At 54.2% G+C, this 27,782-nt stretch overlaps 1 protein-coding gene across 1 annotated transcript in view; it reads right to left on the bottom strand.

Moving 5' to 3' along the window:
* Window positions 1–375: 375 nt before the first annotated feature.
* The window catches only part of UNC5B (unc-5 netrin receptor B), a 51,564-nt gene continuing 24,157 nt past the window's right edge, over window positions 376–27,782 (bottom strand). Inside the window, exons 2-16 of the mRNA XM_077784782.1 lie at window positions 14,798–15,019; window positions 10,937–11,080; window positions 9,255–9,358; window positions 8,599–8,779; window positions 7,913–8,080; window positions 7,307–7,471; window positions 5,895–6,089; window positions 4,598–4,990; window positions 3,964–4,051; window positions 3,714–3,882; window positions 3,386–3,619; window positions 2,393–2,542; window positions 1,981–2,145; window positions 1,711–1,898; window positions 376–976 (exon numbers count right to left, since the gene is read on the bottom strand). Of these exons, the coding sequence (XP_077640908.1) occupies window positions 811–976; window positions 1,711–1,898; window positions 1,981–2,145; window positions 2,393–2,542; window positions 3,386–3,619; window positions 3,714–3,882; window positions 3,964–4,051; window positions 4,598–4,990; window positions 5,895–6,089; window positions 7,307–7,471; window positions 7,913–8,080; window positions 8,599–8,779; window positions 9,255–9,358; window positions 10,937–11,080; window positions 14,798–15,019 (2,732 nt within the window). The 3' untranslated portion in view covers window positions 376–810. The remainder of the gene's footprint in view (window positions 977–1,710; window positions 1,899–1,980; window positions 2,146–2,392; window positions 2,543–3,385; window positions 3,620–3,713; window positions 3,883–3,963; window positions 4,052–4,597; window positions 4,991–5,894; window positions 6,090–7,306; window positions 7,472–7,912; window positions 8,081–8,598; window positions 8,780–9,254; window positions 9,359–10,936; window positions 11,081–14,797; window positions 15,020–27,782) is intronic.

Genomic DNA, 27,782 nt, shown 5'->3' with positions numbered 1-27,782 from the left:
CCCAAATACAGGGCAGCATCCCTCATCCCTCCTCGCAGGTGGAGTGGGACCCATCATTCCCACTGCCAGGGAAAAGGGAGTTTGCAAGGACAAAAGCCTTGGGAAGGGTCTCAGCTGGCCCTGAACCAGAGGGGTGGAGAGGCACTTCACCCTCCAGACCCCTTGGGGGTCCCAGGACATGTAAACACGTTTTGCTCAACTTGGATCACACGCTTTTCCCTACAAAAGTGTGTCCATTGAAATCTCTCTCTCTGCCACCCTGACCACAGCGACGCTCTTGCTCTCACACACCAAAAAAAAAAAGATTTATAAATCTTTTTTTTTTTTTTTCCTTTTTTCTTTTTTTTTTTTTTTTAAAAAGGACACATCCAAAGATCTGGATAATAAATTATTTGCGTTTCCTAAGAAACTTTTTTTTTTTTCCTTTTTTTCTTTCCTACTTGCCTTGTTAAGCTGCCTGAAGCCTTTGACAGAAGTTAAGCCTGGATTGTATTCATCTCTTCAACGCAGAAATGCTATTAAAGGAAGAGGAAGGGAACCCAAAAAGAAGAAGGAAAAGGAAAGCCCCCATCCCGACTTGAGAAGCCCTAATTCCTCCCCGTGCCATGAGGAGGAGGAGGAGGAATGCTGTGTAACACTTGAATTGCTTGTAAACGCTGAGGATGGGTCTCTAAGGCTGACAGTGATCGGGAGAGGCGCCGGCCGCGGCCCCTCCCCGCTCAGGACGGATGTGCCTCCCCTGCCATGGGGGGAGGACCTTTCCTCACCCCCTGTTTCGTCCTCCTGGCCCCCCAGCCGTGGGGAGCACCATCAGCAGTCTCCCTCCGTGGCCATGACCACCAGCATCTCGCTCTTGCCCATCTCCTCTAAGGCACTGGCCAGGGTGTTGAGATCGCCGTCGTCCTGGTGCTCGGCTTCCCACAAGTCCAGGAGCACCCCGGTGGGGCTGGCTTTGGTGGCAAAGTAGTTCAGATACCTGCAAGGGAGAAGCAGAGTAGGGCTGGGCTGCTGTGGTGCCCTTTGGAGATGGCAGGAGGGAGGATGCTGGACCTGTTTGGAATGTGAACTTTGATGGAAATGCTGTAATGCAAATGCCAGCGCCCTCGAGAGACCGTCTGCAGTTTTTAGACAGGGTTGGTATTCATGCAAAAGCAACATAAGCTTTGCTTTGCTGAAATTGCCCTTTCTCCCTTTGGTCCTGGGGTGAAACCAGGTGGGAATGGCACAGCCATTGTCCCAAATAAACAAGGGCCGTTCAAAGTGACAGGAGACACGGCACTGTGGCACAGATGGATGCCAGAATTGTTTGGGTCAGAAGGGACCTTCAAGATCATCTAGTTCCAACACCCCTGCTGTGGGCAGGGACACCTTCCTTTATCCCAGGGTGCTCCAAGCCCTGTCCAAACTGGATTTGAACACTTCCAGTGATAGGGCAGCCACAACTTCTCTGGGCACCCTGTGCCAGGGCCTCACCACCCCCAGGGGAAGAATTTCTTCCCAGTATCTCATCTAAAACTCTCCTCTTTTAAAATTTAAAATCATATCCAAGGATAGAGATGGATATAACTGTGCAGAGCTATACCCCCATTTACGGATGGACCTATGCAGCTGGACACAACCCCGCTGGATGCCTACAGCTGACAGGGAGCACAGAGCGAAGCCTCCCTGCTGGGGGCACAGGAAGGGAAAGCAAGGCCTGGGGAGACCCACCGGTCCATGGAAAGCTTCTGGGCGAGAAGTCTCCAGTCGTTCCCCCTGGAGTTGGGAGCATCCAGGCTGTTGCAGATCTTCTGCCGGATGGAGAGGGGGATTTTGAAGGCGTAGGGTCCCACCTGGGTGGTGGTGGAGGCGGTGGCACCGCTGTGGTGGGAGCGGAGGGTGTCGGAGGAGCTGCCGTGCTGGAGGAGGAAGGACAGGGTGAGACATTGCTGAGATGTCCCAGCGCGTCCCCAGCTGTGCCCCCACCTCCCCTCTGCTCACCTCTCCCAGCGTGACGTGGAGCTGGAAGATCTGCCCTTCCCCTTCCACCTGCCGGACGCAGATCTTGCAGGTGAGCTCGCTGGAGGCCTGGCTGTACCTCTCCAGCGTGAAGGTGCAGTGCAGCGCCCGCTGGCTGCCGCTCCAGATGTGGTAGAAGGGGATTTCCTGTGGGCCACCAACACACGGGCTCAGCCAAGGCTCCAGCAGCTCCCACCTCCTCCAGCCACCCCCACGAGGGATGAGGTGGGGCAGCAGGACCTCGCAGAGAGCATCCCACCAAACAGAGCAGAACACCGCTCCCCTTCCTCCTCTGTCCCTCTGGGAGACAACTCAGAACCACAGCCCTGTGGTGCCTGGCTGGAGATGGTGCTCCCAGCCTGCAAGCCCAGCTGCCCCCACGTCAGCCCCTCACCTGGTACTTGGCCAGCAGTTTGCTCCTCCACAGCGCGTGGGGGATGTCGTGGATGGAGAGGCGCAGGTTGTGGTAGCTGTCCTTGAAGGGCAGGGGCTTGGGCTCCTCCAGCAGGTACCCCCCCAGTGTCCTCTCCAGCTCCAGCACCTCCTGTGGGCACCAGTACAGGCAGGGTGAGATGCAGGAGAAGGGCAGGGGCTTCTCCTCTGCCCACCTCCACGCCCAAAGCCAGGATGGAGTGGGGAGAAAACTTGCCAAGAGGAGTCAGCAGCAGCCTGAAGCCCATGGAGAATAGGTTTTGCCACCCCAACAGAACTTGCCAGTTCATCTCGTACACCAGCCCCACCTAAAACTTCAATTTTCTAATGTGAGCATCCATAAATGCCTCCATACTCCTTGGAGAACACAAAGTTTCAACACAAGGGTCAGGCACTCCCTTGAAGGTGCCACTCTGTCTGCTTTTAACACCATCCCTTCATCACACCAGCAGCTTTTAGGAAAAAAAGACTATCCAGAAGCCAGAGCCCTGCCTACATCCCCACCTAGAGGCACCATATCCATCCCAACAGGATCCACTGGACAAGTCACAGGGAATCAAACAGCCCAGGACTGGTGGCTCCAGGTAGCCAAAGCATCCAAACTCCAGCTTCCTGTGATGCACTGAATGTTATCTATGCCACAAAACCATTCCAGGGCAGGCAGAGGCACGGATCCATGCAGGATCTATAAAAAACCTGCCCATCAGCAGCCAAACCTCTCGTGTAATGCCTGCAGGAGCGGTCCCAGCAGAGGAGCTACACAGCAAGCACCCTCCCTGTTTCCTTGGCAGAGGACGAGGAAGGACAGGCAAAGCAGTAAACACCTCCTTATTTCACTGTGGTCACTTTGCAGGCAGTTGCATCAGGTTGTTGCTCCCCAGGGCCAGGCCATCCTGCGAGGCACCAAGCAGCATCCTGCTGCCAGCACAAACAGCTTTGGGAAGGGCGTATTCACCTTCAGAGCATCTGGCGTGTCCTCCAAGCAGTAGACCTTGAGGCTGTACTCCAGGGAGGTGCAGACGCTGGGGGCAAAGATGGCCAGCTGGAGCCTCTTGATGGCTGACCTGGAGTAGGACTCCCCCACAAAGACATAGGTGCCAAGCTGGTCCAGCAGGATGTGGCAGGACTTGGCTTCCAGCTGGCAGTAGCAGGGAGTGTTGAGGGTCTCCTCATCCAGGGTCACGACTTCCTACAGAGACAGCAAGATGGGGGTCAGCCTGTCACCCGAGGGGTTGTGCTCCTCGGGGTCTCTGCTGGCCGCAGGGCCTGGGGTGCCCCCTTACCTCCCAGTTGCCCTGGTGGGACTGTGTTTTCAGCTGGTAGATCCAATCCGAGGAGCTGACGTCGGCGCAGTGGGGAATGGTCAGGACGACAGGGCGGCACAGGAGCAGGCCCGTGGGCCCGCAGGTCACTGCGGGGCTCAGCACAGTCTGTGTGCCCTCAGAGGGCAGCCTGGGGAGGGACAGGCACACAGGTTGGACAGGGAATGCTGCGGGGACCAACGAGGAGGGGGTGGCCAGCGGGGTGACTTACAGGGCGGTTTCAGCCTTGTTGAGCACCAGGTACATCTCGTAGAACTTCCCCTGGGGGATGGCCCCGTGGGGCACCAGCAGGCTCACCCCTGGAATGGCACACACAAGTGTCAGCCACGGGCACAGTGGGAATCAGGGAGAAACCACCCTCCACCCCAGCCAGAGAGCATAAGAAGATCAGAGAGGCAGGGCAGCACAGAGAGGAACACCTCCAGATGACAGAATCATGGAATGCTTTGGGTTGGAAGGGACCTTAAAGATCACCAAGTTCCAGCACCCCGGCCTTGGGCAGGGACACCTTCCACTGTGCCAGGCTGCTCCAAGCCTTGTCCATCTTGGCCTTTCACACTTCTGGGGATGGGGCAGCCACAGCTTCTCTGGGCTGTCCCAAGGCTGCTCTGCTTGCAGGGATGAGCTTCACTAGGAAGGAAAATCCTAATTTGGTTTTTTTTGCAAGGCGCTGGCCCTGGATCAATGGCAGGGAAAGACCCCAAGGAGGCTGTAACCTCTAGCCTGAGATGTCTGGCTTGGGAATGGCTTTCTGCCTTCCTTCCCTGAGCCACGTTTGGGATGGCAAAGGGCCGCAGGGACAAGATGATGGTTCGGTAGCCACACGGTCCCAGCCTGCGGCTTACCTGTGCCTGGCACGGTGAGCCTCCCCCCCAGGTGGCCGAATGTGCCGCTGGCGCTGTGGCCATGCTCCCGGGACAGGCTGAGGAGGTGCTGGGAGCCCGGCCCTTTGCTCCGCACGCTGGCCAAGTGCCCGTCCCTGGCCGTGTCCCCCGGGTAGGTGCCGGTGGCGGGGACCCCCCCCAGCAGGTCGGTGCCGTCGTGCAGCCCCGGCGAGGAGGAGGTGGTGGAGGAGTTGTAGACCTTGATCTTGAGGCTGGGCAGGGGGTCCAGCAGCGGGGAGTTGGTCATGGGGATCTTGTCGGAGGAGTCCTGCAGGGCGTACATGGGGCCGCGGTACATGCCCGCGCTGGCCGTCAGGTCCGGCTGCACGGACGGGTGCAGCAGCTGAGGGTTGTCTGCAGGAGCAGCAAACACAGCTGGGGTGAAGACTGTGGGAATCCAGGGCTTCCTTCTGGCTGCCCTGGCAGGTCTGGGACCCTGGCAGGGGGTCAGAACTCCCCTGGACAGAGCCCCCAGAGACACTGTCTGTGATCTCTGTCCATGCAAAAGAGTTTTCAATCTTACAGGATGAATTACCAGCTCTGAGTGTTTGATATAAGTAATAATTAAGTGTGGCACGGGTGCAAAAGTAGAATTTTAGGATTCTAGATTAGGGGTTCAAAGGGGACAAGATAGAGGAAATTGGGTGTGTCTTGTCCTTTTTCTCCTTCTTCATGCCCTCCATGTCTCACTGTGGTGTTGGCATTTTTCTCTTGGCTCAGGCTGGGGACACACTGTCCAACGTAGGTGACAGATATTGGCACGTTATTGTAAATCCAGCACAGGGAGTTTCTGGTATTTAATGTTTGTAACACCCCACACGCTGCCCTGCAGGACAGAGCTGCGGCAGGGCAGCAGAACATGTTAAACAGAATAAACAACCTTGAAACCAGCACAGACCAATTATGACTTCTTCTTTAGCAACAGGGCAGAAAGACAGAGACTTTTTACAGTCTCAGAATCATCAATACCTCAGATTCCGACAGAAGACAGCAGTGCAAACATGGGCATGGAGAAGTACTGCTTGAGTGGAAGGCATCCCTGAATGGTTTGGGTTGGATGGGACCTTCAAAACCATCTCATTCCAAACCCCTGCCACGGGGCACCAGACCGAGCTGCCCTGATTCCCACCATCAGCACCTGACCGCTTCCACAAAGCTTTCAGCTTCCAAAAATCAGTAATTCCCTGAGGATCCACCCTCTCCTGTGGCTCTCTTTTTGCTGGAACTAAAGGCTGGGGAGAACCTCTGTGGCTCTTACCATGCCGGGACGTCTTGAAGTTGACAGGGTGAAACCCCCCGGTGAGCGCGGCCGAGGAGTCCGTGATGTCCGTGTCGAAGTCCCGGCGTCTCCGCCGGTACACCACCACCCCCACAGCCATGAGGATCACGATGAAGACGAAAATGGCCACCACCAGCCCAGCATACAGGGCCACATCGCCCGTGGCCTCCAGCACTGAGAGGGATTAAAGACACTGGGGTGAAAAAAGGGGCGGCAGAAAAGCACATCAACACCCACCATCGCTCCCCAGTCCCACCACTGACTCAGGCATGGGTGGAAGGACGTGCCCTGGGCCTGCTGGAAAGGCTGGCGAGAGGATGGAAGTGTTCTCTAAGAGCGGGAAGTCAAGAGCAATGCCAGAGAATGAGATGGAGGTGAAGACCTCAGACCTTTGGGACACCTACCCACAGCTCGTGCAAACTTCACCTGAGCACCAAGAGTCCTGGAAACATTAGGTTTGTGCAGCTCAGGTTCATGAAGCTGTGAGCAACCCTCAGATCCTAACAGAGACAACCCTGAGGAGCCCACAGGACTTTTAGAGTGGGCTTTAGCTGTTCCATCTTCCCACCCTTTCCTCAGCCAGCTGCCAGGGAATCCCTGCCATGGATTCAACAGAACAAAACCACAGGAACAAACGAAAAAAAAAAAAATGGCCATGAAATGAGCACTTACGGTGGCTTTTGGGCTCGTTTAGAATTCTTTTATCTGTTAGGAAAAACAAAGTTAGAAAAGAAAAAGGTGAAGGTGATGATGGGGATGAGATGAAACAGAAAGTGGGTGTAAGCCAGCCCGTGGGGGGTGTGGGAAATCAACACCATTCCCTGGGGCGTTCCAAAACCCAGGTAAGAGCATGGTGACAAGGACATCCCCATGCCCAGGAAGTGAAGTGGTGTCACACAGCAGCAGGTGGCAGCATTGGCTGCCTTCAGCACGCCCACTCACAGGCAGCAGCACCATTACCATCATTATGGATTTAGTTCCTCAAAAACACACCTCCAGGACTCTCAGCAGTGATGCAGGGAAGGTGTTTTTATGGTGTGGCTGAGAAATCCCTCCTGTTGCCCTGTCCACCCACAACCAGTTTTATTTCAGCAGAGACCCCAAATCTACAGGGGCGGGATGGGACGGGGGCCTCAATGCCAGCGGCACATTTAGATCCCCCAAAATCCCCAATATCTCTCTCTCCAGGTAAGAAATAACTCTGGAAGGGGTGAGTCTGCTGGAGAACACCTTTTTAAAGACACCACCTAAAACTCAGGCGGCCGCGGCTGCTCCACCAGCTTGGCGGCACAGCCAACAAAGTGAGTGTGGCTGAACGCCAGAGCACCACGGCCAGAGTGGCACCTCCTGTGGCACTCCCCACGCCCGTGGCCACCCTCCTGGGTACTCACTGTGCAGGCAGAGGCCGTCGGTGCAGTTTTTGGAGTCCAGCAGCACGCCGCTGCAGTCCTTGCCGCCGTTGCGGGGCGCGGGGGCTGCGCACTCGCGGCTGCGCCAGTGGGTGCACTCGGTGCTGCACGCTGACCACTTGCTCCACTCCGTCCACGCGCCGTCCACTGCGGCACCCGACACACGTCAGTAAACCTTCCCACGCCGGGGAGCGTTATCCCACTGCTCCTTAAGACCAGCCTGTCCCAGCCCCCTGCCATGGGCAGTGGCACCTTCCACTGTCCCAGGCTGCTCCAAGCCTCATTCAACCTGGCCTTGGGCACTGCCAGGGATCCAGGCGCAGCCACAGCTGCTCTGGGCAGGGTCTTCACCCTCACAGGGAAGAATTTCTTGCCAATATCCCGTCTAATCCTGCCCTCTGTCTGTGTGAAAAGCCCTTCTCTGTTGTGTTGCCACTCCAGGCCCCTGTAAACAATCTCTCTCCATGTTTCTTGTAGGCTCCCTTGAGGTACTGGAGGGCTGCAATTAGGTCACCTCAGAGCCTTCTCTTGTCCAGGCTGAACAACCCCAACAATCCCACCCACAGCCTGGGGTGCAGCCCTCCTTACCTGGGCAGAGGGTGGTGCAGGTGATTTTCTGGAAGGGCTGCCCGTCGCAGAAGGAGCCGCCGTTGAGGGGCGCGGGGTTGGTGCAGGTCCGGGTGCGCTTCTGCCAGCCCCGGCCACAGCGGTTGTTGCACGGAGACCACTCGGACCAGGTGGACCAGCCACCATTCACTGCAGAGGAGATGGGCAGAGTCAGCTCTGGAGCCCAACCCACCAGCTAAACCTCGAGTTCTTACACCTTGGTGACCCCTTGTTACAGCTCAGCCTCATGAACAGCAAACCACGAAACTTCCTCTTGTGCCACCACCCCACGCCCAAGACGCTCAAGACTGCTGGGGTCCTTTTTCCACTTGGCAAGTATTTTTGTGTCTGGCCCTGAGGAGATCTTTGATTTCATAGCAAAGTTCAACCAAATACAGCCTTCCAGCTGCTTTGAGAGTCAGAGCAATCCGCCTGGATCCGTCCACCCTCCTACCCAGCTGAGAATGCTCAGAAACACCACCACCCCTTCACCTCAAACCTCTCTTTACTGCCTCTGGAAGCCATTAGAGGCTCCTGTTCTGCAGATACTGGTTATCACCTATCACCATGCCCTAATTCACTCCTACCCCTCCCAGGAGGTGCCCATAATCCCTCCTGGCTTGGGGACACAGCCAGCAAAGGTCCCCTTCCCGGAGCAGGGCCGGTACCGTAGACGATGACAGCGGCCGTGGTGCTCCGGCGCTTGGCCACGATGTTCTTGGCCATGCAGGTGTAATTAGCAGTGTCCAGCAGCCGGGCCTGCTTGATGATGAGGTTGTGATCAATGGTGATCAGGAAGTTGGTGTCCTGGCTGGGATCGATGACGTCCTCGTTCCTCAGCCACTCCACCTGGCAGGAAAGGAAGGGATGGGGATTAAGCCAAAGATGTCCTCAGCACTTTAACCACTGACTGGACAACCTCGCCTCTCACTGGCTTTATTTCTCCTGAAAACTGGGCCAAACCAGGCCTGACTGGGGCACATTACTGGTGTTTTGGCCGAGGATGAGGCACTGTGGCTCCCTCCAACACACAGCTCCCAGCAGCTGACAGAGCTGTGGGCAAGGAAAGCTCCACTACCATGGTAGGAAAACCCATCCAGACTGATTTTCCCAGCCCTCAGCTCCCACTGGTGACTGCTCCCATCCAGACAACTCCCTGCATGCCTCCTTGTCAGATCTTCCCTCTGAGGCACCTCAGGAAGTGTGGGAGAAGTGTGCTGCCCAAAATAAACGATTGCTCTGAATGAGAGCTGACAGGAGATCATCTGGGAGGGGTTGGAAGGGATGGGGTTCCCCACCCTGCACTCCTTCAGGAGCCACTCACCTCAGCCTGTGGGACCCCCTCGGGTGGGCGGCACTGCAGCAGAACCTCCTGCTCCAGCGGGACCTCCTTGCCCAGCGGCTCCTGATCAAAGTTCTTCCGTAGGTCTGGAAGGGGAAGGAGAAGCCAGGGGTTATCAGCCTGCAGCAGGGACAGGGCAGCCTCCAAAGCTTCGGTGAGCACCTCAGCACCAAGCACCCTCAAGTCAGGAATTCCCTCTGGCACAGAGTCAGGGCAAAACGTGCCCTGGGAGGAAGGAGCTGAAGAACCATGATTTTCCAGGATTGATCTGGGGCAGCACATGGTGGATTATACATTTCCTCATTCATGTGCTTGCAAGCTTACACCCCATCCTGTCTTTTCTTTTAGGGGCTAACCTCACCTTATCCACCGTTTCTTCATCCCTCCCAGCAGAGGCCCTCGGGATGTGGGAGACACAGCAGTGTCCTGCTCCAGAGGCTGGGAAGGAGCAGGAGCATCACTAGATGGTGCTGCAATCCTCTGCTGCAGCTCCCAGACCTCTCCATGTGGCTCCTGAACTCTCTGCTCCGAAAAACCACCACAAAACCACCACAGAAGTGTTCAGTGCCAGGCTCGAGGGGGTTTGGAGCTGCTCTAGAGGAGGGTGTCAGTCCCCATGGCAAGGTGTTGGGAATGAGGTGAGTTTTAAGGTCCCTTCCAGCCCAAAACTTTCTGTGATTCTATGTTTCTCTGAGTCTGTGGTTTTGCCAGCATAACCCTTCAGCAGTGTAGCTGAACAATCACTCTGTTTTGGGTAACATGTTGGATTAGTACCCCTCTAACACCAAACTCTATTTGGGACTGGGGAAGCCTGGCTGTCCTCCTGCAGCTCCACCATCGTCTCATTTGCACATCGAGCAAATTCAGGCGGGCCCAGCCTGACTAACTCGCCTTTGATCAGGCTGACACCTGAGCAGCAGCTCAGGGCAGTGACGTGGGACAGCGGGGACTGGCAGGACGCGGCGCTGCTCAGCGTGCAAGGTGCCATCCGTGGGTTATTATGGATAATAAAACCCTGGGAAGCGCTGAGCACGCTGCTGGGCACTGCGGCGCTAACCCTGGTAGTGCCACCGCCCCGGCAGGTGGGGGTGGAGACTCAGAAACAAAGCTACAGCTAGGGTGGAGAGAGAGAACCAGGGTCATCCAGTGAGGATGGGTCACCCCAAACTGATCAGAAAGTGGAGATGGGAGTGATGCCTTGTGAAGGCTGGCCTGGAACAGAGCCAGACAGAGTCACAGAATAAAGCAGGGATTTATTAAAAGGATCTCCCACCTTGGGCAGCACAAGAACCCAGCCAGGGCTGCACCCAAGATGAACCAAAATGGACCAAAAATGGTCACAAAATAGACACCTGCTCACGGGGTCTCTCCCTGGGATCAGTTCTGCTCCATTGGCACCTTGGAGTTCATTGCCCAAGTCCAGCTTCAGCCCAGGCAGTCCCATCCTGCTTGTTTTTCTCTCTCCAGCCCACGGTGTTTGTGCTCCTGGGCTGAGGTTTGGATCATCTGTCCTTGGTGCCCAGCTGGAGCAGGAATTGTTTTGTCTCCCTGCTCTGTGCAGAGAGCCACCATCCCCTGCTATGGAGCCCAGACCCACCCACTGAAGCAGCACAGAAGGTGACAAACACACAAGCCAAGCCCTGGGCACGAGGAGCAGCACTTACAGGCGATGCGGACGTAGGCACGGCGGCTCTTGGTGGTGCCCGCCGAGCTCCATGCCACGCACTGGCACCAGTAATCCTCCAGGCCAAACAGCTCCTCCACCTGCTGCCGCGACACCTCGATCTGCACCTCCCGCACCAGCAGCCCTGCAAGGGGACAGAGGCACCCATCCCATGGGCAGGGCGGCCAGGAGCAGGGAAACTGAGGCAGCACCCCAGAGGGCGCGTGTGCAAAGGACAGAGGGCTTGGAGGCTTTTCTTCTGGGGGTTGGCACCTCACAAATCAGGGAGACTGTTCCCTCTGAAGGATGGTTTGGGGATGAAGCCAGGGCAGTGGATCATGTGGAAGTGTCCCTTTTTCCCCCCAGTCCAGCTGAGCAGGACCAGAATCTCTTCCCCATTTCTCAAGGCATCACCCTCCTCCACCAGCTCTCTCCCACATCACCAACATGTCCAGACCCCTTCCCACCCACGAGGGTTTGAAGGATGCTTCCCCCAGGCTTTGTTGTGGGGAAAAACCGCTCCTGTCTGTGCCACTCAAATACAAATACAACAAGACAAATAAAACGTTAAAGAAAACAGCCTGGCCATGGCAGGGGGGCAATGGCAAAGGTGACACCACCACAACCAGGACGTGATCCCCTGGACTGCAGGAGCATCAGTGATCACCACCAAGGGTGGCAGGGACTTGGGCCTTACTTTTCCTTATTTTAAGCAATACCTACTCGTTTTGGTGGTGGTTTTTTTTTTGTGTGTTTTTTTTTTTTTTTTTTTTCTATTTTAAAAAGGCCTCAATTTCACAGTGATCGAGAGCCGCACGCTCCCCAGCTGTAATTTTGTTACAGCTCACTCCCAATGCCGTGAGGAGCAATTACTGTCTCCCTGCCACCTTCCTGCAGAAGAACCGACAAGGAAATACAATTTATTTTGTCACTATTCAGGAGGAAAAAAAAAAAAAAAAACCACAACAAGAAAACCCCAAAAGCAAAGGTATTTGGGCCAAGCACTTTTGGGATTTTAAGAAGACTCAGAATACAGATATGGCTCCAATCCATCTTGTCTATCTGGGTGCTCTGGATGAGCACCCAGGAAAAGTGGGAAGAATCCTGCAAATGCCCTACCTCTGTCCCCACTGCAATCAGTGACCACCCAAAACTGAAGAGCAAGCTCATGGCACACAGGAGTGCCTTCCTGAGGGCTTCCAGGCACCAAACACAGCTGCTCTCCCTGCCCAGCCCTCCTCACCCAGCTGAATTATCCTCTCTGACTTGGCCTATTTTTGCTTTCTTCCGCATGAAATGTTTTGGATCAGATGCAGTCAGAGCATTACTGAGCCAGGCTCATTCAAGACACGTCATCTTAAAAGTTCCTTTTTTTTTCTCCCCTTCTTCTTAAAGGTCCCTTTTTCCAAGCTTTTAACCAAGGCCACTTGAAAACTAACCGTGTTAACCCGTGCCTTTGTGCCCGGCTCTCCCCGTGCCCTTTCCAGCAGCTTTCCTGAACAATGCCAGGCACTGCAAATGCAGATCTTTTACCACCTTAAACCACTTTGGTTCCAGCTGCGTTTTCCCTAGGGAGGCTGCCAGGCAGAGATGCCCACACCAGCAGCTTTAACATGCACCACATCACCTGCAGGCGCCGTCGCTTCACTCCCTGAAAGCAGCAATGCCATCTTTGAAGCCTGGATGAAGGAGGTGTGTGCTGCTTCCTCCCCAAATTGCTGGCACACAGCAGACTGGAATCTGAGAGGGAGATGCTGGACCAAAGGCAGTGAGTTCCTACAGCAACAGGGTGCCCAGCTGGATGCCCCATCCCTGGGAGTGTTGCAGGCCAGGCTGGACAGGGCTTGGAACGACCTGGGCTAGTGGAGAGTGTCCTTGCCCATGGCAGGGGGTTGGACTAGATCATCTTTGAGGTCCTTTTCAACCCAAACCATTCCACAATTCTATGAAAGTGTTTCTTTTTCTATGAGTGTTTCTTTCCACACTGCACAGAGAAATGAGTCCTAACAACAATTAGACAAATTAGCAAGGGGGGATTCCACCCAGGGCTGGACCACACTGCTCAGACGTTGCCACCAGAGCTGTGAGTGCCTGGTGGCGAATGGTGGAAAGCTGGGAGGCTGACAGGGCAGCTCCAGTGCTCCCTCCTTGTCCTGGTTCCATGATCTTCCCCTAAGCATCCTCCACTGCTGCGTGTGGGGCACACAGGCCTTCAGCTCAACCCAGTGTGGCCAGATGTTATAAATAAATTAAAAACCCCTTGGCAAAGGCTGCTCGGTCACTGACCAGCACTGACTCTGCCTCACAGTGCTGAGGGTTTCAAATCTGGCCTCTGCAAGAGCTGGGAGGTGGAGATGCACCCAGAAAGAGAGAAAAAGAGTGTCACCTGCTCCTGTCAGCCAGAGAAGCAAAGGGATAGCCTGCCTGGGTATCTCTGACTATTCTTTCTCTGGAGGAAAAACACCCCATGAATGGCTAAAGCAGCTTTAGGAGGAAAGGCTCAAAAAGCTGCAGAGGAGAGAAAGGATCTTCCCTTTCCAGAGCAGGTTCAGGGATGCACCCGAGCACAGACTGGCTCATAGCTACGACAGGGTGGAGAGTAAGAGACTCCATGGAAGGGCAAGGGTGGGAAAAATCGCAGGGACAACAGGAGATTCTGTTAGAATATTGGTGGCTCCCAGAGGCTGGTGAAGTCTCTCCTCTAAGCCCAGCCTGCCTTCTAAGGGCAACACCACTGCAGTTCAAAAGGCTGCCTTAATTTAAAGCCCTCCAGATGCCACATGTGCAGGGATTTGCAGAGGACAGATCTTACAGGGGAAATGTGACTGTTTCACTCCACTCCTGATCAGCCACTAAACTGGTGCAGAAAAGGTGCATGCCGAGCTAAAGCACCCCAATTTTACAAATCTACTTGATTACGTGATTTATCCAACCCCACATACCTTGTTCTCAGGCCAGGATGTTTCAAGGCATGGACCGAGCAGCTCTGCAGAGCCCAATCCCATGGAGTAAGACCCCCCCTAAAATGCCTAAGCCACCTTCTCACCCTGTTCCAGGCAGCCAGAGGCTGACTTATCCTCTGAGGCAGAAAAGAGCTCATTTGCCATCAACAGGCATTTCAAATCCTACCTGCAATTGCTCTCATTACCCATTAAACACTTAATCCCTCTGCGAACCTGCATAAGCTGCCAGCCTTTGCCACCCCTCCTGGCAATGACTCCTATGTGTTGATTAGGCATTTTGTAGAAATGTAGTCCCTTTTTTTTTTTTTTTTTTTTTTAATCAGATTTAAACATACTGCCTTCAAAATCCCTTGTAAGAGCCCCAAGTCCTGCACAAAGTAAGAGCAAGATAATCAGGCAGGGTGACTTCCCCAAGCTTCTGGGGGGTGTGGTGACCACAGCACCATGGTGGTACTTTCACCAATGGTCTGGCTGGAGGAGAACAACCAGCAGTGTGTGTGGGTTTCAGATTCAGTCAAAGAAAGAAACTGAGAATTTCTAGCCAGGCAGAAGCCTGGGAAAGAGCTGGGAAAGAATGTAAATAATTCTTTATCTCTCTTGTTTTTCACATTGTTTATAGTTACGTTCTATCACTGTGCATCAAGCACTCTGCACCAATGCTGTGGGCTGTTTTCACTTCAGGACCAATGGAGTTGGTCCTCACGAAGCTCTGTATAAAAGAGCGGTGTATTTTGAATAAACGGAGTTTTACTCTCACAGCCTTCTGAATCAGAGCCTCTTCATTCCTGTCCTGCCTCGACAGCGACAAGTGTGGATGAGGCAAGAGGGAGAAGAGGCTGGAAAGCAGGAAGAGGGAAAAGAGGCTGGAGAGAAGGAAGGCAGAGGGTGGCTTTGCTCACCGGTGACCTCGTCCAGGCTCTCCTTGGTGACGTGGTCGTTCTGGTTGACCCACTCGCCGTTGCACTTGAAGTAGATCTGCGTGGCGGGGTTGGCGCGGCACACGAGCTCCACGGGCTTGTTCTTGACGATGTAGGCGTCCTGCGGCTCCAGCAGGAAGCGTGGCAGCGTCTCGGCTGGCGCCGACGGGAAGGAGTCGGGCAGCACATCGCTGTACTCCAGCCCTGCGGGACACACCGAGGCTCAGCGGCTGCCCGCGTCCCCAGCCCCACTGTCCCTCCCCGCCCCGTGCCAACAGCAGCCGAGGATGTGCGGGAAAGCAGAAACAGGCTGGAGGCTGCCCAAAAACCGGCGCATGAAATGAAAAACCAGCGAGGCAGCAACCGACAGAACCACGGGACACGGTCTCAAGCTGCACCGAGGGAAATATAGGGTGGATATTAGGAAAAAGTTTTATAGGAAAGAGTGATAAAGTACTGGAATGGCCTTCCCAGGCAGGTGGTGGAGTCACCATCCCTGGATGTGTTTAAAAAAAGCCTGGATGTGGCACTGGGTGCCAGGGTTTAGGTGAGGTGTTGGGGCTGGGCTGGACTCGATGATCTTGGAGGTCTCCTCCAACCCAGTGATTCTGTGAATTCTGTGAAAGCAAACCAGAGCTGTGGGAACAATCCTGTTTCACCTGGGCACTGGGCCCCCATCAATGCCCTGAGCCCAAAGCCTGGGTGGCCTCACTAGAGGACACTGCGGGGGGAAAAGCAAAACAAACCCAGGCCTGTGGATAGCGATGGGGACACAGGGAGGCTCCAAAGGGGTTGGTGTCCCCCACCCCAAGCCTCCTCCTCACAGCCCTGAGGAATGCATGGGCATGCTCTGAGCACAATGGTGGCAGGGCGTTTGGGAATGCTGTCCATATCCCCAGGACAAATCTCAGCCATCCACACCTTCACTAGAGCGGCATTTGGGATCTCACCCCCTGCCAACACCTGGATTTCAGCATCACCCAACAGGTGAGCGATCGCTTCCAGTCCAACCAGCTCCAGAGACCATCACCCAAAGGTGCCACCAGGATTCCCAGTATCCCAGAAACCAGGGGGCTGTGCCCTGGGGAGCTCCACATTCCTGCTAGTTTGCTTTCAAAAGCCATCTAAATGCAAAAACAGCTGGAGGTTCTTGTCTGCTCAGGCCAGGCCGAGAAAAATCTTGGAAAGGGGTGAGCAGCTCAGTGCTCACACAGGAACATAATTATCCCTTAGGAGTGGGAGCCCGGGATTCCCAGCAGCAGCTTGGGAGGATGCTCTGAAGCTCTGATGCTCTGACTGAAGGTGAGCATCATATGCAGAAGACCCATTTCCAGCCCAATAAGATCAACCCCAAATATCACAGGAGCAATAAAAACCCCCACACAGGTGCACTGGGATGCTGCTGCTTAACCTGTTGTTCCTGGGAATCTCACTAGCAGTCAGGTCACATCTCGAGGCTTTTCTTTACACTCAAAGGAGTTATGAGCTTTTCCTCCTCCTCTCTTCCCCCAGCCAGAGCTGTGATTCTCAACTCCAGGCACTGCAGCGTGCAGGAAAACAGTAAATATCCCCAGCCCCACGATAACATCTCCAGAGCTGGCAGGGAAGAGAAAGGAGCCCACTCCCTTCATCACCCTTGGCAAGGAGCAGCACTGCAGGGAGAGAATCAGAATCCCAAGATGTGAGGAGGAGGAGGAAGAGAAAAAAAAAACATAATCAGATGCATCGAGAAAACAAAATGACCAGGCTTCCTCCTGAGCAAAAATCAGTGAGGGAAAAAAAAAAAAGCACGAGGTCAGTCGTTTAAAATCCATTTAGGAAAATTGACTTTCCATTCCCATTTAACACAGCACTAAGGGAGAGCAGTAGGACATTTGTCATAATCCATTAACTGCTCTTTTGGAAACAATGAATTAAACTCCGGGCTAATTTCTCTCTCTCTCTCTGGCTGGCTCTTCCCCACCTCTCTGCTGCTGGTTATTTCCTCCCCCATCTCATTTGCAGACCTGTAACTTTCCCGGGCCCGTGGCAGGCAGGGAGACAGGGAATGCCAAGGCGTGTGACCCCCACCCTGCACGATCCCACGCTGCTCCCTGTGACCACCTCAGGCCACTGCTCCCCTCTCCCGCTGAGCAGCCTTTCACCTGTCACAGCAGCAAACATCCCCTTTTTCCCCACCCTTTTTTATTTTGCTACTCAATTTTTCATCCACTGGGTTGTTTTGTTCGTTGTGTGCTGTTTTTTTGCTTAATTTCAAAAACCGCTTTGATGCCATGGCTCTAAATTCCCTGGCAAAAGGGGCTGGCAGGAGATAATCAAACTGGCAACAGAGGCAGCCAACAAAACTTCACTCACGGGCTTGTGTGCAAACCTCCCTGACGTGATGCTCCCTGCATCCCTGTGGCACAGTCAGACCTGAGCCTGGCAGCTGGGAATGGGCACAGGTATCCTCCAGAGATGGTTTTTGGAAGGATCTTCCCCTGCAGAGGTGACACCCCGAAGAGCACATGGCCCTGAGCCAAAACCATGGGCCAGGAGGAGAGCTCCTCCAACAGCCAACACCAAGGATGTGTTTTCTCCCACCTCATCACTACTTTGGTGATGGTGACAAGACTTTAGGTCATCCAAGAGGAGCTGGGAGGGGATGAGTCAGGGCCGGATGGGGATGAAAATGCTGGATTTGTGACTCACCGGGATCATCTGCAGCAGGAAGGGTGAAGGCTGCAGCAGAGCCACTTGTGCCCCCAGAACAATGTTTGGGGCTGAGACACCCCTGGTGGTAACAAAAATCCCATACAGACCCTGCTCCAAGAGGGGGTCTGCCCAAATAAATCCTGAGTCTTTAAGGCTCTTCTCCATGTGGGCACAGTGATTTTGGTGATGAAGGTGGGGGAATAGAATGGTGTCACCAGCCAGATCCAACATCTGCTTTTGGGCCTACAAAGACCTGCTGGGTTTAAGGTTTGAACCTAAAACACCTGAACCTTTTAAGCCAGGAGCATGTTGGGAAAGTTAAAATCCTGCAAATTCAAGACAGCTGAGAGAGCTTTTGTTTCTGGCCAGGAAAGCTATGGGGCCAAAAAAACAGTTCTAACAGGAGACAGGGAAAAGGGTGATGGGTTCTTCATGGCAGACTCACAACTGGGGCCATGCCACGGAGCCCCAACCCCACAGATTCCTCAGACTCACGGATGGGAGCAAATCAAGGGGGAGGGTGATTTTTCCTTTCAGAAATTAGCTGGGAAAAAGCATTTGCAGCTGGGCAGGGCGTTTTCCTCCAGCATGAAACGGTCGCTGCTATTTAAACACACTGGGGAAGAATTTAGGCATAGGAAGAAGGGGGATTTGGATGAGAAAAGGGAGGAGAACCATGCTGGGCACATTCATCATAAGCCATCAAGCCAGCCTTTCATCCCCGCTCCCGACGCCCGGCCACCCGCCGCATGGGAAACCTCTCGCTCTGCCGACACTCACGGGGGGCCCCCAAAAAATCCACACTGGGGGGAGGAACATGCTGCTTGTGCAGGAGCAACTGCTGCTGCTGTGTGCCATGACTGCCCAGCAACAACTGCAAAACACCCCCCAGAAAAAGGCACTGTCCCAGTGGTGCAGCTCCATCGCCTCCGGAGGCTCTGGTGCCACCCCAGGTGACATGGTGGCCCAGTGACCGCAGGAGCAGCAGGCAGGGGAGATGCTTTTGCATGGGAAAGCAGGAAAGGAGCCCTGCCCAGCTGGGATTTCCAGTCCTGCAATCACACCAGCAATAAAACTCCCAGCAGTGACAAACTAATAAATATTTGAGAGCGCGCTCCGCTGCCTGTAATCATCTCCCTGGCAGACACCTGCAGGGGGTTCCCATCTGCCGGCTTCCCTCCTTCCTGCTGGAGGTGGGTGCCTGCTTTCCAGATCTCTTCTGGGGTTTTTTTTTGGAAGTCCCAGCCTGTCGCCATCCCACAATCTCACACGACTTGGGGCATGGTGTTACGGGGTGTCTGGAGCTCTTTGTGGGGAGGGAGAGACAGAGAGGGGGCAGCTCCAGCTCAACCCACGGGACCAAATCATGAAGCCTTGGGGATGAGTGCAGTAGGAGCAACGAGAGGAAAAGGGAGGAGAGGAACAGGCACTTCTTTTCCTCTCCCCATCCCTCATCACACATTTTAATCTGCTGGGGCTGAGCTGGATTATCTGCAGCATCTGTTCCCTGGGGGGTGATTTGCAGATGTTTGCTGCCAGCCTTTGCAACTCTGTCAAGACCCACGACCCCAAACCCACCTCACCCCCCGCCCCCCAAAGGGAGCAGCACCAGCATTAACCCCCCTCCATCACCCCAAACACGTGGCACCAGGGACGGTGAGCCCAGGAGGCAACTCCCCATGCAGCAATGGCCAAGCAAACCTCCCCAGGAAAGCGTTAAAATCCTCTCTCCTGCAATTGTTATCCCTCCAAATATTTGGAAGATTACAGGAGCATTAGAGGCTGCCCATCACCCACGCCACCACCATCCCTCCTGCGGTACCAGGCGGGCAGGGATGCGATATAAGGATGCAGGGATTAGGCTGGGATGCCTGGGTTTCTCCAGCTAAATCTCGGTGCCTGTGGACACTTAACCCCTTCTGCCTCCACCTCCCCACGCTCCTGCCTGCCTCAGGGCAAGCACTGGCTCCTGGGAAGGCCTGGCAGAGAAGAGTTAAACCTGCCAGGTGGGTTAAAATCCTCCTGGAGAAATGAAAAAATATGTGACAGCTTATCTGCAGCACCACAGGAGGAGTCATCTGCCTTCCCAGTCCCCCTTCCCAATCCCCCAGCAGGGATGGGAATGGCTCTGGCTCCAGAGACAGAAATGGAGGAGATGTTCCAGCCACCACCTTGGCTCCAGGAGGCGTCTGATAGACTGGAGTGGGGCTGGCTGTCCCCCTGCCCCAAATCCCCCCTCCTGTTGCCCCCAGGGAGAATATATGAACAGGCTAATTTAAAGATTAGTGCTGTTGCCATTCCAACTCCAGCAAATTTTGATGCTGGAGCCATGGCATGGCTCCCTGCTGTTCCAGAATCCCTGCCTGACTGAGGGCATCCCTGCTGCCAGCCCTGGAGAGACACAAAGCATCCCACCACATTCCAGTCCATCCCTGAGCTCAGGAGGAACACGGCATCACTAGCCCAGTCCTGTCCTGTTCCCATGGGCTGCCCATCACAGACTGCCACTGGGACAACTTTGTGTCCAGTGGTAACACACACCCAAACTTTCCCTCCTAAAAGCACCCTGAGCGCCCTTCCTCCCCCAAACATCATCCTCTCTTCCCCTTCCCAGCCTTGCTCCGCCAAGTTCAGCCTTCCACATACCCCAGCACGCAGCCCCATCTCCGAAGAGGTGACAACAGCAGGTGGCACCTTCGAAGTCTCCATGGAGCAGTGCCACAGCAAGCCATGGCTCACAGCCCCTCCTTGGGGGTTACACCGCGTTGGAGACACAGCAGGGAGAAAGGAGCACAGCCCAAGATACAGGGTGTAACTGAGCATAGGTTTGGGACATTTGAAGGCACTCACATCCAACCCTCTCCCTGCTGCCTCCTCACACAGAGCCCCCAAACCCCTCAAAAGCCTGGGGTTGCTCAGACACAGGCTGGGAAGTGCTGACAGTGTGAGATGCAGGGAATGTCACAGGTCCCCAGGGCTGCAGCTGGCTGATGTAACCCTCGGCCTCATTAATTCAGTGGCTCATTAACCTCTCCCTCCCGGGATGGGGCAGCCCCAAGCTGCCAGCAGAAGCCACAAAGCACAAAGCTGACTGTGGAACCTTCAGCAGCAGCGAGGACAACCAGTGGTACCCAGCACCTGGGTTCATTTGGGTTCAAAGTGAAAGGGGAAATTTCTGGAAGTTCTTCCTTGTGAGGGTGGTGGCACCCTGGAATAGTTGCCTGGAGAAGCTCTGGCTGCCCCATCCCTGGAAGTGTCAGGCCAGGCTGGACGGAGCTTGGAGGCCCCTGGTCTGGTCGAAGGTGTCCCTGCCCATGGTGGGGGTTGGAAGCCCACAATCTCAAAACGGTCCCTTCCAATCCAAAACATTCCATGAATGTACCCCACCTCCAGTCTGGAACAGGGTTGAATTTTGAGCTCAAAACCCCATGGGGATGCCGCGCTCGTGGGGTGACCACCCTGGTGCCCCCAAGCTTGGTCATTCAGCAGGGGCTGGACCACAGGAACCCAGCACCCAGAGCACTGCTGTGTGCAGGGGTGTGCAGAAGGTGCTGTTCTACTTCCCTGGCCCCCCAAAAACTGAAGCCCATCCCCTCCTGCTCCACTAGGCAGGAAGGCCTGAAATCTGCATCTGGCCTCTCCAATCTCACCACTCTTATTAATAACTAAACCTGCAAAGAACCACTTAACCTTTCCCCCAAGCATCTCTGCCTGACAATGAGCTCCTTCTCCTCCACTGGCTGCCCTCTTCCAGCAGCTTCACAGTCCCTTCCTGCCAAACCTGGCATCATCCAGCCCCATCCCTCCATCCCAGGGCCTCCAGCTCCTCCCAGAGCCCACCCAGCCCGAGAGGGATGGACAGACAGGCATTTCTCAGTGGGTTGCAAGTCCCTCCTGTCCCTCCTGCCCGGCGACAGGCAACCTTTATAATTAGAGAGCATTCCTCCCCAGCCTGGGTAATGAGGGGGTGCACCCATCCAGCCCTAATTACACCCTTGGAAAAAAAAAACCAGCAGATTCCTCCTCTCCCAGCTCAAGGAAGAGCCTGCAGCTCGCTGCATACCTTTATTAACCCAGGACTGGATGGGGACATGGGAAGGAATAAAGAAAGCAAAGTCTGTGCTGAGAAAAGGGTGGGAAGGAGGAGCTGGGCAGCCCCACAGATATTTTGGCATGCAACAGCCTTACTGATCAAAACCCACCTCAGTTATATAAATAAATAAAAAAATAAATCTACTTTTTAGCTAAATCCTTAGGTCAGACTTCTGCAAAGCAGCCTGAGAGGTAAACTAAGACAGGGTGCCCTCGCATAGGGCATCCAACCACAGCATCCTGGGCATCCTGCTTGAGAATTCCTGTGCATCCCAGCCCAGCATCCCTGGGCATCCCATCCCTGTGCCCCTGCCAGCCTCAGCTAAGAGAATCCAACCCAAATTCCAACCATCCCCAGTCCCCAGGGGAGAAACACCCAGGCCCTGGCAGCACCTCCCATCCTGGGAGCTGGAAAGAGAGAGATTTATCTTGTTGCTTATGCATTACACTGGAGTATTTATGGAGCCACTACTCTTTTGTTTATCTTTATGATTATGATAATCAAAGGCGAAGCCTCCTGAGAAGTGTAAACAGCTGAGATCCCTTATGGTAAAAATCTCTTCATTTTTCATTATATGGATTTACAACACGACACAGGCAGATTGGAGTAAATTGTTCCTTATTTCTGGTTCTAGCAGAGCCACGAGCTGCACAGATCCCCGTAAATACCCAAGGAAAACAGAGTGAATAAAAATCAAAAATAAAAAAAAAAAAGAAAGAAATAAGAAAAGGAGGAGGAATTACGCAGTAAATGCCTGTTACACTCTATTGTGCTGGCTTCTTTTGTGCTGTTTTATACATTCCCGTCAGGGAAGCAGTTTTGTTGGAAAACTATCTCCAAATTTCATCTAGTGCTGGTTCTTGTTATGGGCACAGACACTTCCCTTTGTGCTATTTTAATTCCATTGTCACGGTCCTCTTGTCAAGTTTGTTCTGTTTACTGAGCTACGATGTTATTTTAATGGATATAATAATTATATGAACTTTTTATTTATTTGCTTTGGCCCATGAAAGAAAAGCCCCAGCAGCGGAGAAGGCGGCAACGCGCTGTTTATTCACATGTACGGCGTGTGCTTGGCTCCTGTTGTGAAAAGAATAATCATTTCAACAAGAAAAGAGAGAAGGGAGAAGAAAACAAGGAACAAAAAGGGATTTGTTGCCCTGGTTAACGCCAGAAAGTCCAAAGAATTATTAATTATCCTTCAAACTGCAGCAAACCAACTGAAAGCTGCGAGCTCTCCTTGGAAAACAGAGAAGAAAAAAAAAAAAAGGGTCTCCTGTTCAACTGAGCAGTGCAGTTTGGAAAATGCTAACTCTGGGAGAAAGAAAGTTGATCGTTTTGCAGACAGAGAGTGATTTCCCATTCACCCAAATGACACAGATATTTCAAATTGTAAATTCCCCAGCCTTCCCCTTGAGAGTGCAACTGTCAGGAAGCTGTTTTGCAATGGGTGGGTTTTCTTTTTCCCCTGAACGTGCAAATCTGGAGGCCACTGCCATGGCTTTGGGCATGAAAAGTGACTTTAAAGCAGCAGCAGCAAGCAGGGCTGTGAACCTCCCGGGGCTCCTTGGAAAGAGAGGGATGCTCTGCTGCCCACCGGGCACCCCCGCTGGGAGCATCCCTCCCTGGGCACGCACATCCCGCAGCACCACAGCCCGGATGGGAGCAGCTCTCACCCTCTGAGCACCCCGCCGAGGTGGGGACAACCCAGCCAGGCCCTTTAAAAGTGGCTCATAAGGTCTGGCAGTCCTGGGTGATGGCACTTCAATCCAAAATCCTGAGGAGGTGGCTGTGTCCCACCCCAAGGAAGCCGAAGCAAGGTAAAGCAGAAAGTTGAGGCAGCTGGCTGCAAAGAATGGAAGAGCAGTACAAAAGGAACAGAAAGCTGGGGGGAAGGGTTGTGTTTGGTTTTGGGGTTTTATTCCCATCCATCCTTTTGTTCTTTCTCTCACCCACTCTCTCCTCCCGGGAAGCCCGAGCCGGCTGGAAGGACGGTCCCGCCGCCTCCAGCTGCTGCTCTACTTTTCCCGAGGCGTTCCCCACTCCTCGCCCGCAGCTCGCTCGGAGGCAGGCGTGGGCTCGCAGCGGCACCTGCCCCGGTGCCCGCAGCTCCCGGGGCTCCCGGTGCCACCGGAGCCACCCCCAGCATCACCTCCCGCCCCCAGCCCCGGCCAGCTCAGCCCAGGGAGGCGCTGCCAGCACCGCTGCCCTGATTCGAAATCATTTTAATCATCGCATTATTATTATTTAATCACTAAAAAACCAACCAAGTGAAAAGGTCCACTCCGTGCCTGAAATATCCATTAATTCAGCTGGGGGAGGAACATCACAGGAGAGGCTGATTAAGGTCCCTTTATTAAACAGTCTTTAAAGTTGCCCTTAATCTTTCAGATTTGTTGCTATGATAAAAAAAAAAAAGAAAAAAAAACCCAAAAAAACCCCCAAAAACCCCGACAACAAGAAAATAGCCACCACAAATGGAGGCTGGAAATATTTTGCTTTTCATTGTCCTTTCTCTGCCCTTTTCTTCCCTTCTCATTTTACTGCGGGGACAAACAGAAGGAAAAAATGGGGGGAGGGGGAGAAACAGGGATAGAAAAAGATTTAAGAAAAAAAAATAATCCCTCCTGATGCTGAATGTCAAATATTAAGATTTTTCTCTCTCCACCCCCCCCCCCCTTTCAGCAATATCCTTATTAAAGAATAAGCCCCCAAACCACCAGTGAGACTAGCTTAGATGACAAGCCTTCCCCATCCCCTTTTCTGTGTTAGATTTGATCCCTGAAGCCAGGAGCAGGTGGGATGGAGGACAGGAACCTCCTGCCCCTCTGTGGCACAGACAGAGGTGTCCAGCCAGTGGCAAAAGGATTTTAGCAATGACCTTGATTAGTTTTATTCCTTTCCCTCTAAACCCCTCAGCCCGCTGGGCTCCCAGCACCTCACACCTGCTTTAACACAGAGAAAAAAGCCGTGATTTGATAAAAGCCATGAAGTTGGGGGCTTTTTCTGGGGGGTGCCTGTTTTCAGTGCTGCCATCCAGAGCAGGAGCAGGAACACCCACGGAAGGAAAGCCCCACAAAAACAAAGCCTTTTCCCCTCGGGCTCCATTTCCAGGGAGGTGGGGAGCCTTCAGGAGCTTCCTAGCGTTGTTTGGCACCCTCCTCCCCACTCTGGCATTTCAATTCCATGGGACCCTGTGTCGCCACAGGTTTCTTCCTTTCTCACCACTGGGCATTTCCACCTTTTCTTCTCTGGACAGAGCCTGTGCTCCCACACCACCGAGCTTCTCTTTCCTCCTTTTGTCCTCTGGCACACACATTCCTGCTGGTGTGCAGCACCAAACTAAACTCCTAGGTGGCCCAAGCTCCCACAAGCATCATTTTTGTCTCAGCATAGGTACCCCTTGGTGCTGGAGGGCTGGAAATGCCCCAGTTTTGGGGGTCTGTGCCACCCTGTGTAGGTGGGACTCCACCTGGAAGCATGCCTGCTGATGCTGCCACCTGTGTCAAACACACCAACAAGCCAACTTTCCTCCCTCACCTTCTGCTGGTGCTACAAGACCCCAAGGTATTGATACAAATTGGCCTTCAAAATACACAATGCTGACAAGTAAAATGAAATTTGGCATGCTGAATTCAGTGACAAACACACCAAGCAGGGCTCTCTGGTGGTTACAGGACATCACAGGCACAGCAGTGGAATCCCTCCTGAAGGGCTCAGAGGCACCTCTGAGGGCAGACACTGGGCATCCCACTGTTAAGAACGGGAGCAGACTCGCGGTACTGGAAGAGATTTCAGCATTTTTATAATAAAAAGAAAGGCCTGCAGCAAGGGTCCGCGGGCCGAGCAGGAGCGCTCCCGCTGCGGCGCCGGCTCTGCGGAGCAGCGATGGCCCCGATGGTCCCAGTGGAGCAGCACGGCTTCACTGGGTCAGAAGCCCCATTTTATCCGGTGTTTTGTCCCTTTGGATTGGTTTCTGTTTGGATCTCCATTTGCACGAAGGTTTAAGGTGCTCGGCTGGCCCATGACAGCTCTGCCCAGGCTCGTCCCGCTGGAGGTGCTGCGCTTTACTTAGGGGCAATACGGTACGCTGAGTACCGTATTTCTTACAGCTACCCTTTTAACCCTGTTACAATATAATAACCAAACTAACAGCACGTGCTTAACAACTATCAACTATTTTACAGTCGTTTCTAACCTATTTTAAACACCACTGCAGCATCCTGGGCTTCCAGGTGATCCACAAAGCTCTCAAGCGAGAAGGGCAAAGCATCGCCCATGATGAATGTCATTGAAAAAGCAGGGAAAATCCCGGTGCCCACCAGCCTTGTACTTTTGTACTTTTCCCCCGGCTGTCCCGCAGAGGCTGCACTTCCATATACGATTCGCACTAATTGCTTTAACTACGGCCGCGCTGCGGGTAATCGGAGTCATTGAGCGACCTCTGCTCCGGGAGAGCTCCGGGACCTCTGCTCCGGGAGAGCTCCGGGAGAGCTCCGGGACCCCTGCTCCGGGAGAGCTCCGGGACCCCTGCTCCGGGAGAGCTCCGGGACCTCTGCTCCGGGAGAGCTCCGGGAGAGCTCCGGGACCTCTGCTCCGGGAGAGCTCCGGGGGCTCTGCTCCGGGAGAGCTCCGGGAGAGCTCCGGGGGCTCTGCTCCGGGAGAGCTCCGGGAGAGCTCCGGGACCTCTGCTCCGGGAGAGCTCCGGGACCTCTGCTCCGGGAGAGCTCCGGGGGCTCTGGGACCTCTGCTCCCCGCAGCCCCGGCCAGACACGGGCACGGAGCTCAGCTCAGCTCACTTCCGATTTACTTGTCCCCGGAGCCCGATCCGTGAATGGCCTCTCTGCCCTGCAGCCTGGAGGCTGCCCCTGATTCCTGAGCCTCCGCAGGGATGGATCCCGAGGAATCCTGCTTCGACTGGCTGCTGGCAGTGCCACACACCGTGACTCCTCACCACGAGTGCCAGCCAGCCCAGCGCTGGTGGGGATTGGGTTGGGTTCAAACCAAACGTGTACAAGCACTTAAAACCCCCAAATCCTCCCCCAGATGTTTTCTGAATGCAGGAAAAAAAGGTGTTACCCCATCCCTGTCCTGGGGCAGGTGGACAAGAGGGAAGAGGCAGCCGTCACTGACCAGGGCACACTGGGCTCTAAGGCTAAGCCCCATGCCTGGATCTGCTTCCCGGCATTCCCAAAGCACCTATGGAGAGCTCTGCCCAGGGGCTTAGCCTCAGGAAGCGCCCGAAGCCTTGTGCTGCACCTCCCAAATGAACCCTGTCCCTGCTCAGGGAGATTCTTGCATTCAACCAAGCTGGGAGAGTTGGGGTGTTCAGCCTGGAGAAGGAAAGGCTCCAGGGAGACCTTAGAGTCCCTTGCAGGGCCTGAAAGGGCTCCAAGAGGGCTGGAGGGGGACTTTGGAGAAGGGCATGGAGTGCCAGGGCACTGCCAGAGGGCAGGGTGGGATACTGGGAAGGAATTGCTCCCTGGGAGGGTGCAGAGGCCCTGGCACAGGGTGCCCAGAGAAGCTGTGGCTGCCCCTGGATCCCTGGCAGTGTCCCAGGCCAGGCTGGACAGGGCTTGGAGCTACCTGGGACAGTGGCAGGGGGACTGGAAAATCCCTTGAAGGTCCCTTCCAACCCAAACATTCCATGCTTCCAGGATGTCCACCAACACCCAACACATCCAACCCCCTGCAGGCACGGTTAAAACTGAAAAATCCCCACAAATGCTCCTTTGAAACCCAAACACCTCCATCCCAAGGAGATGAGAGTCCAGACCCCACAGCAGGGGTCCCTCTCACACCCTTGACATCCAGGCTGGGAGGTGTGAGAGAACATCCATGCTTCCAGGAAAATGCACTGCAGCCTCCTTCCTGCCAGTCCACAGGGACCCATCACACTAACAGTGTGTCCATTCAGCCTGATATATAAATTACTAATGTAAATTAATGGATAATTGAAACCCTTTAGTCCTAAATATTTAAATTATTTAACAAGCAATTAAGAGCGAAGGAAAAAGAAAAGAGGAAAAGGGGCCTTAACCCCAACAGCAGAAAAAAAATATAAATGAAGTGTGAGGAGAGCAGAAAGAGCTGAACACACACATTTTGAAGCAGAGCTGCCAGGTTCATTTTGCTTGAGCCAGGCTGGTGTTACAGTGGATGCCCGCAGATCCAGGGGGA

This window comes from Lonchura striata, chromosome 7 (assembly GCF_046129695.1).
Source record: "Lonchura striata isolate bLonStr1 chromosome 7, bLonStr1.mat, whole genome shotgun sequence".
Taxonomy (NCBI): Eukaryota; Metazoa; Chordata; class Aves; order Passeriformes; family Estrildidae; genus Lonchura; species Lonchura striata.
Note: the sequence above shows the minus strand (reverse complement) of the source record. Positions and strands in the feature narration are given on the sequence as shown.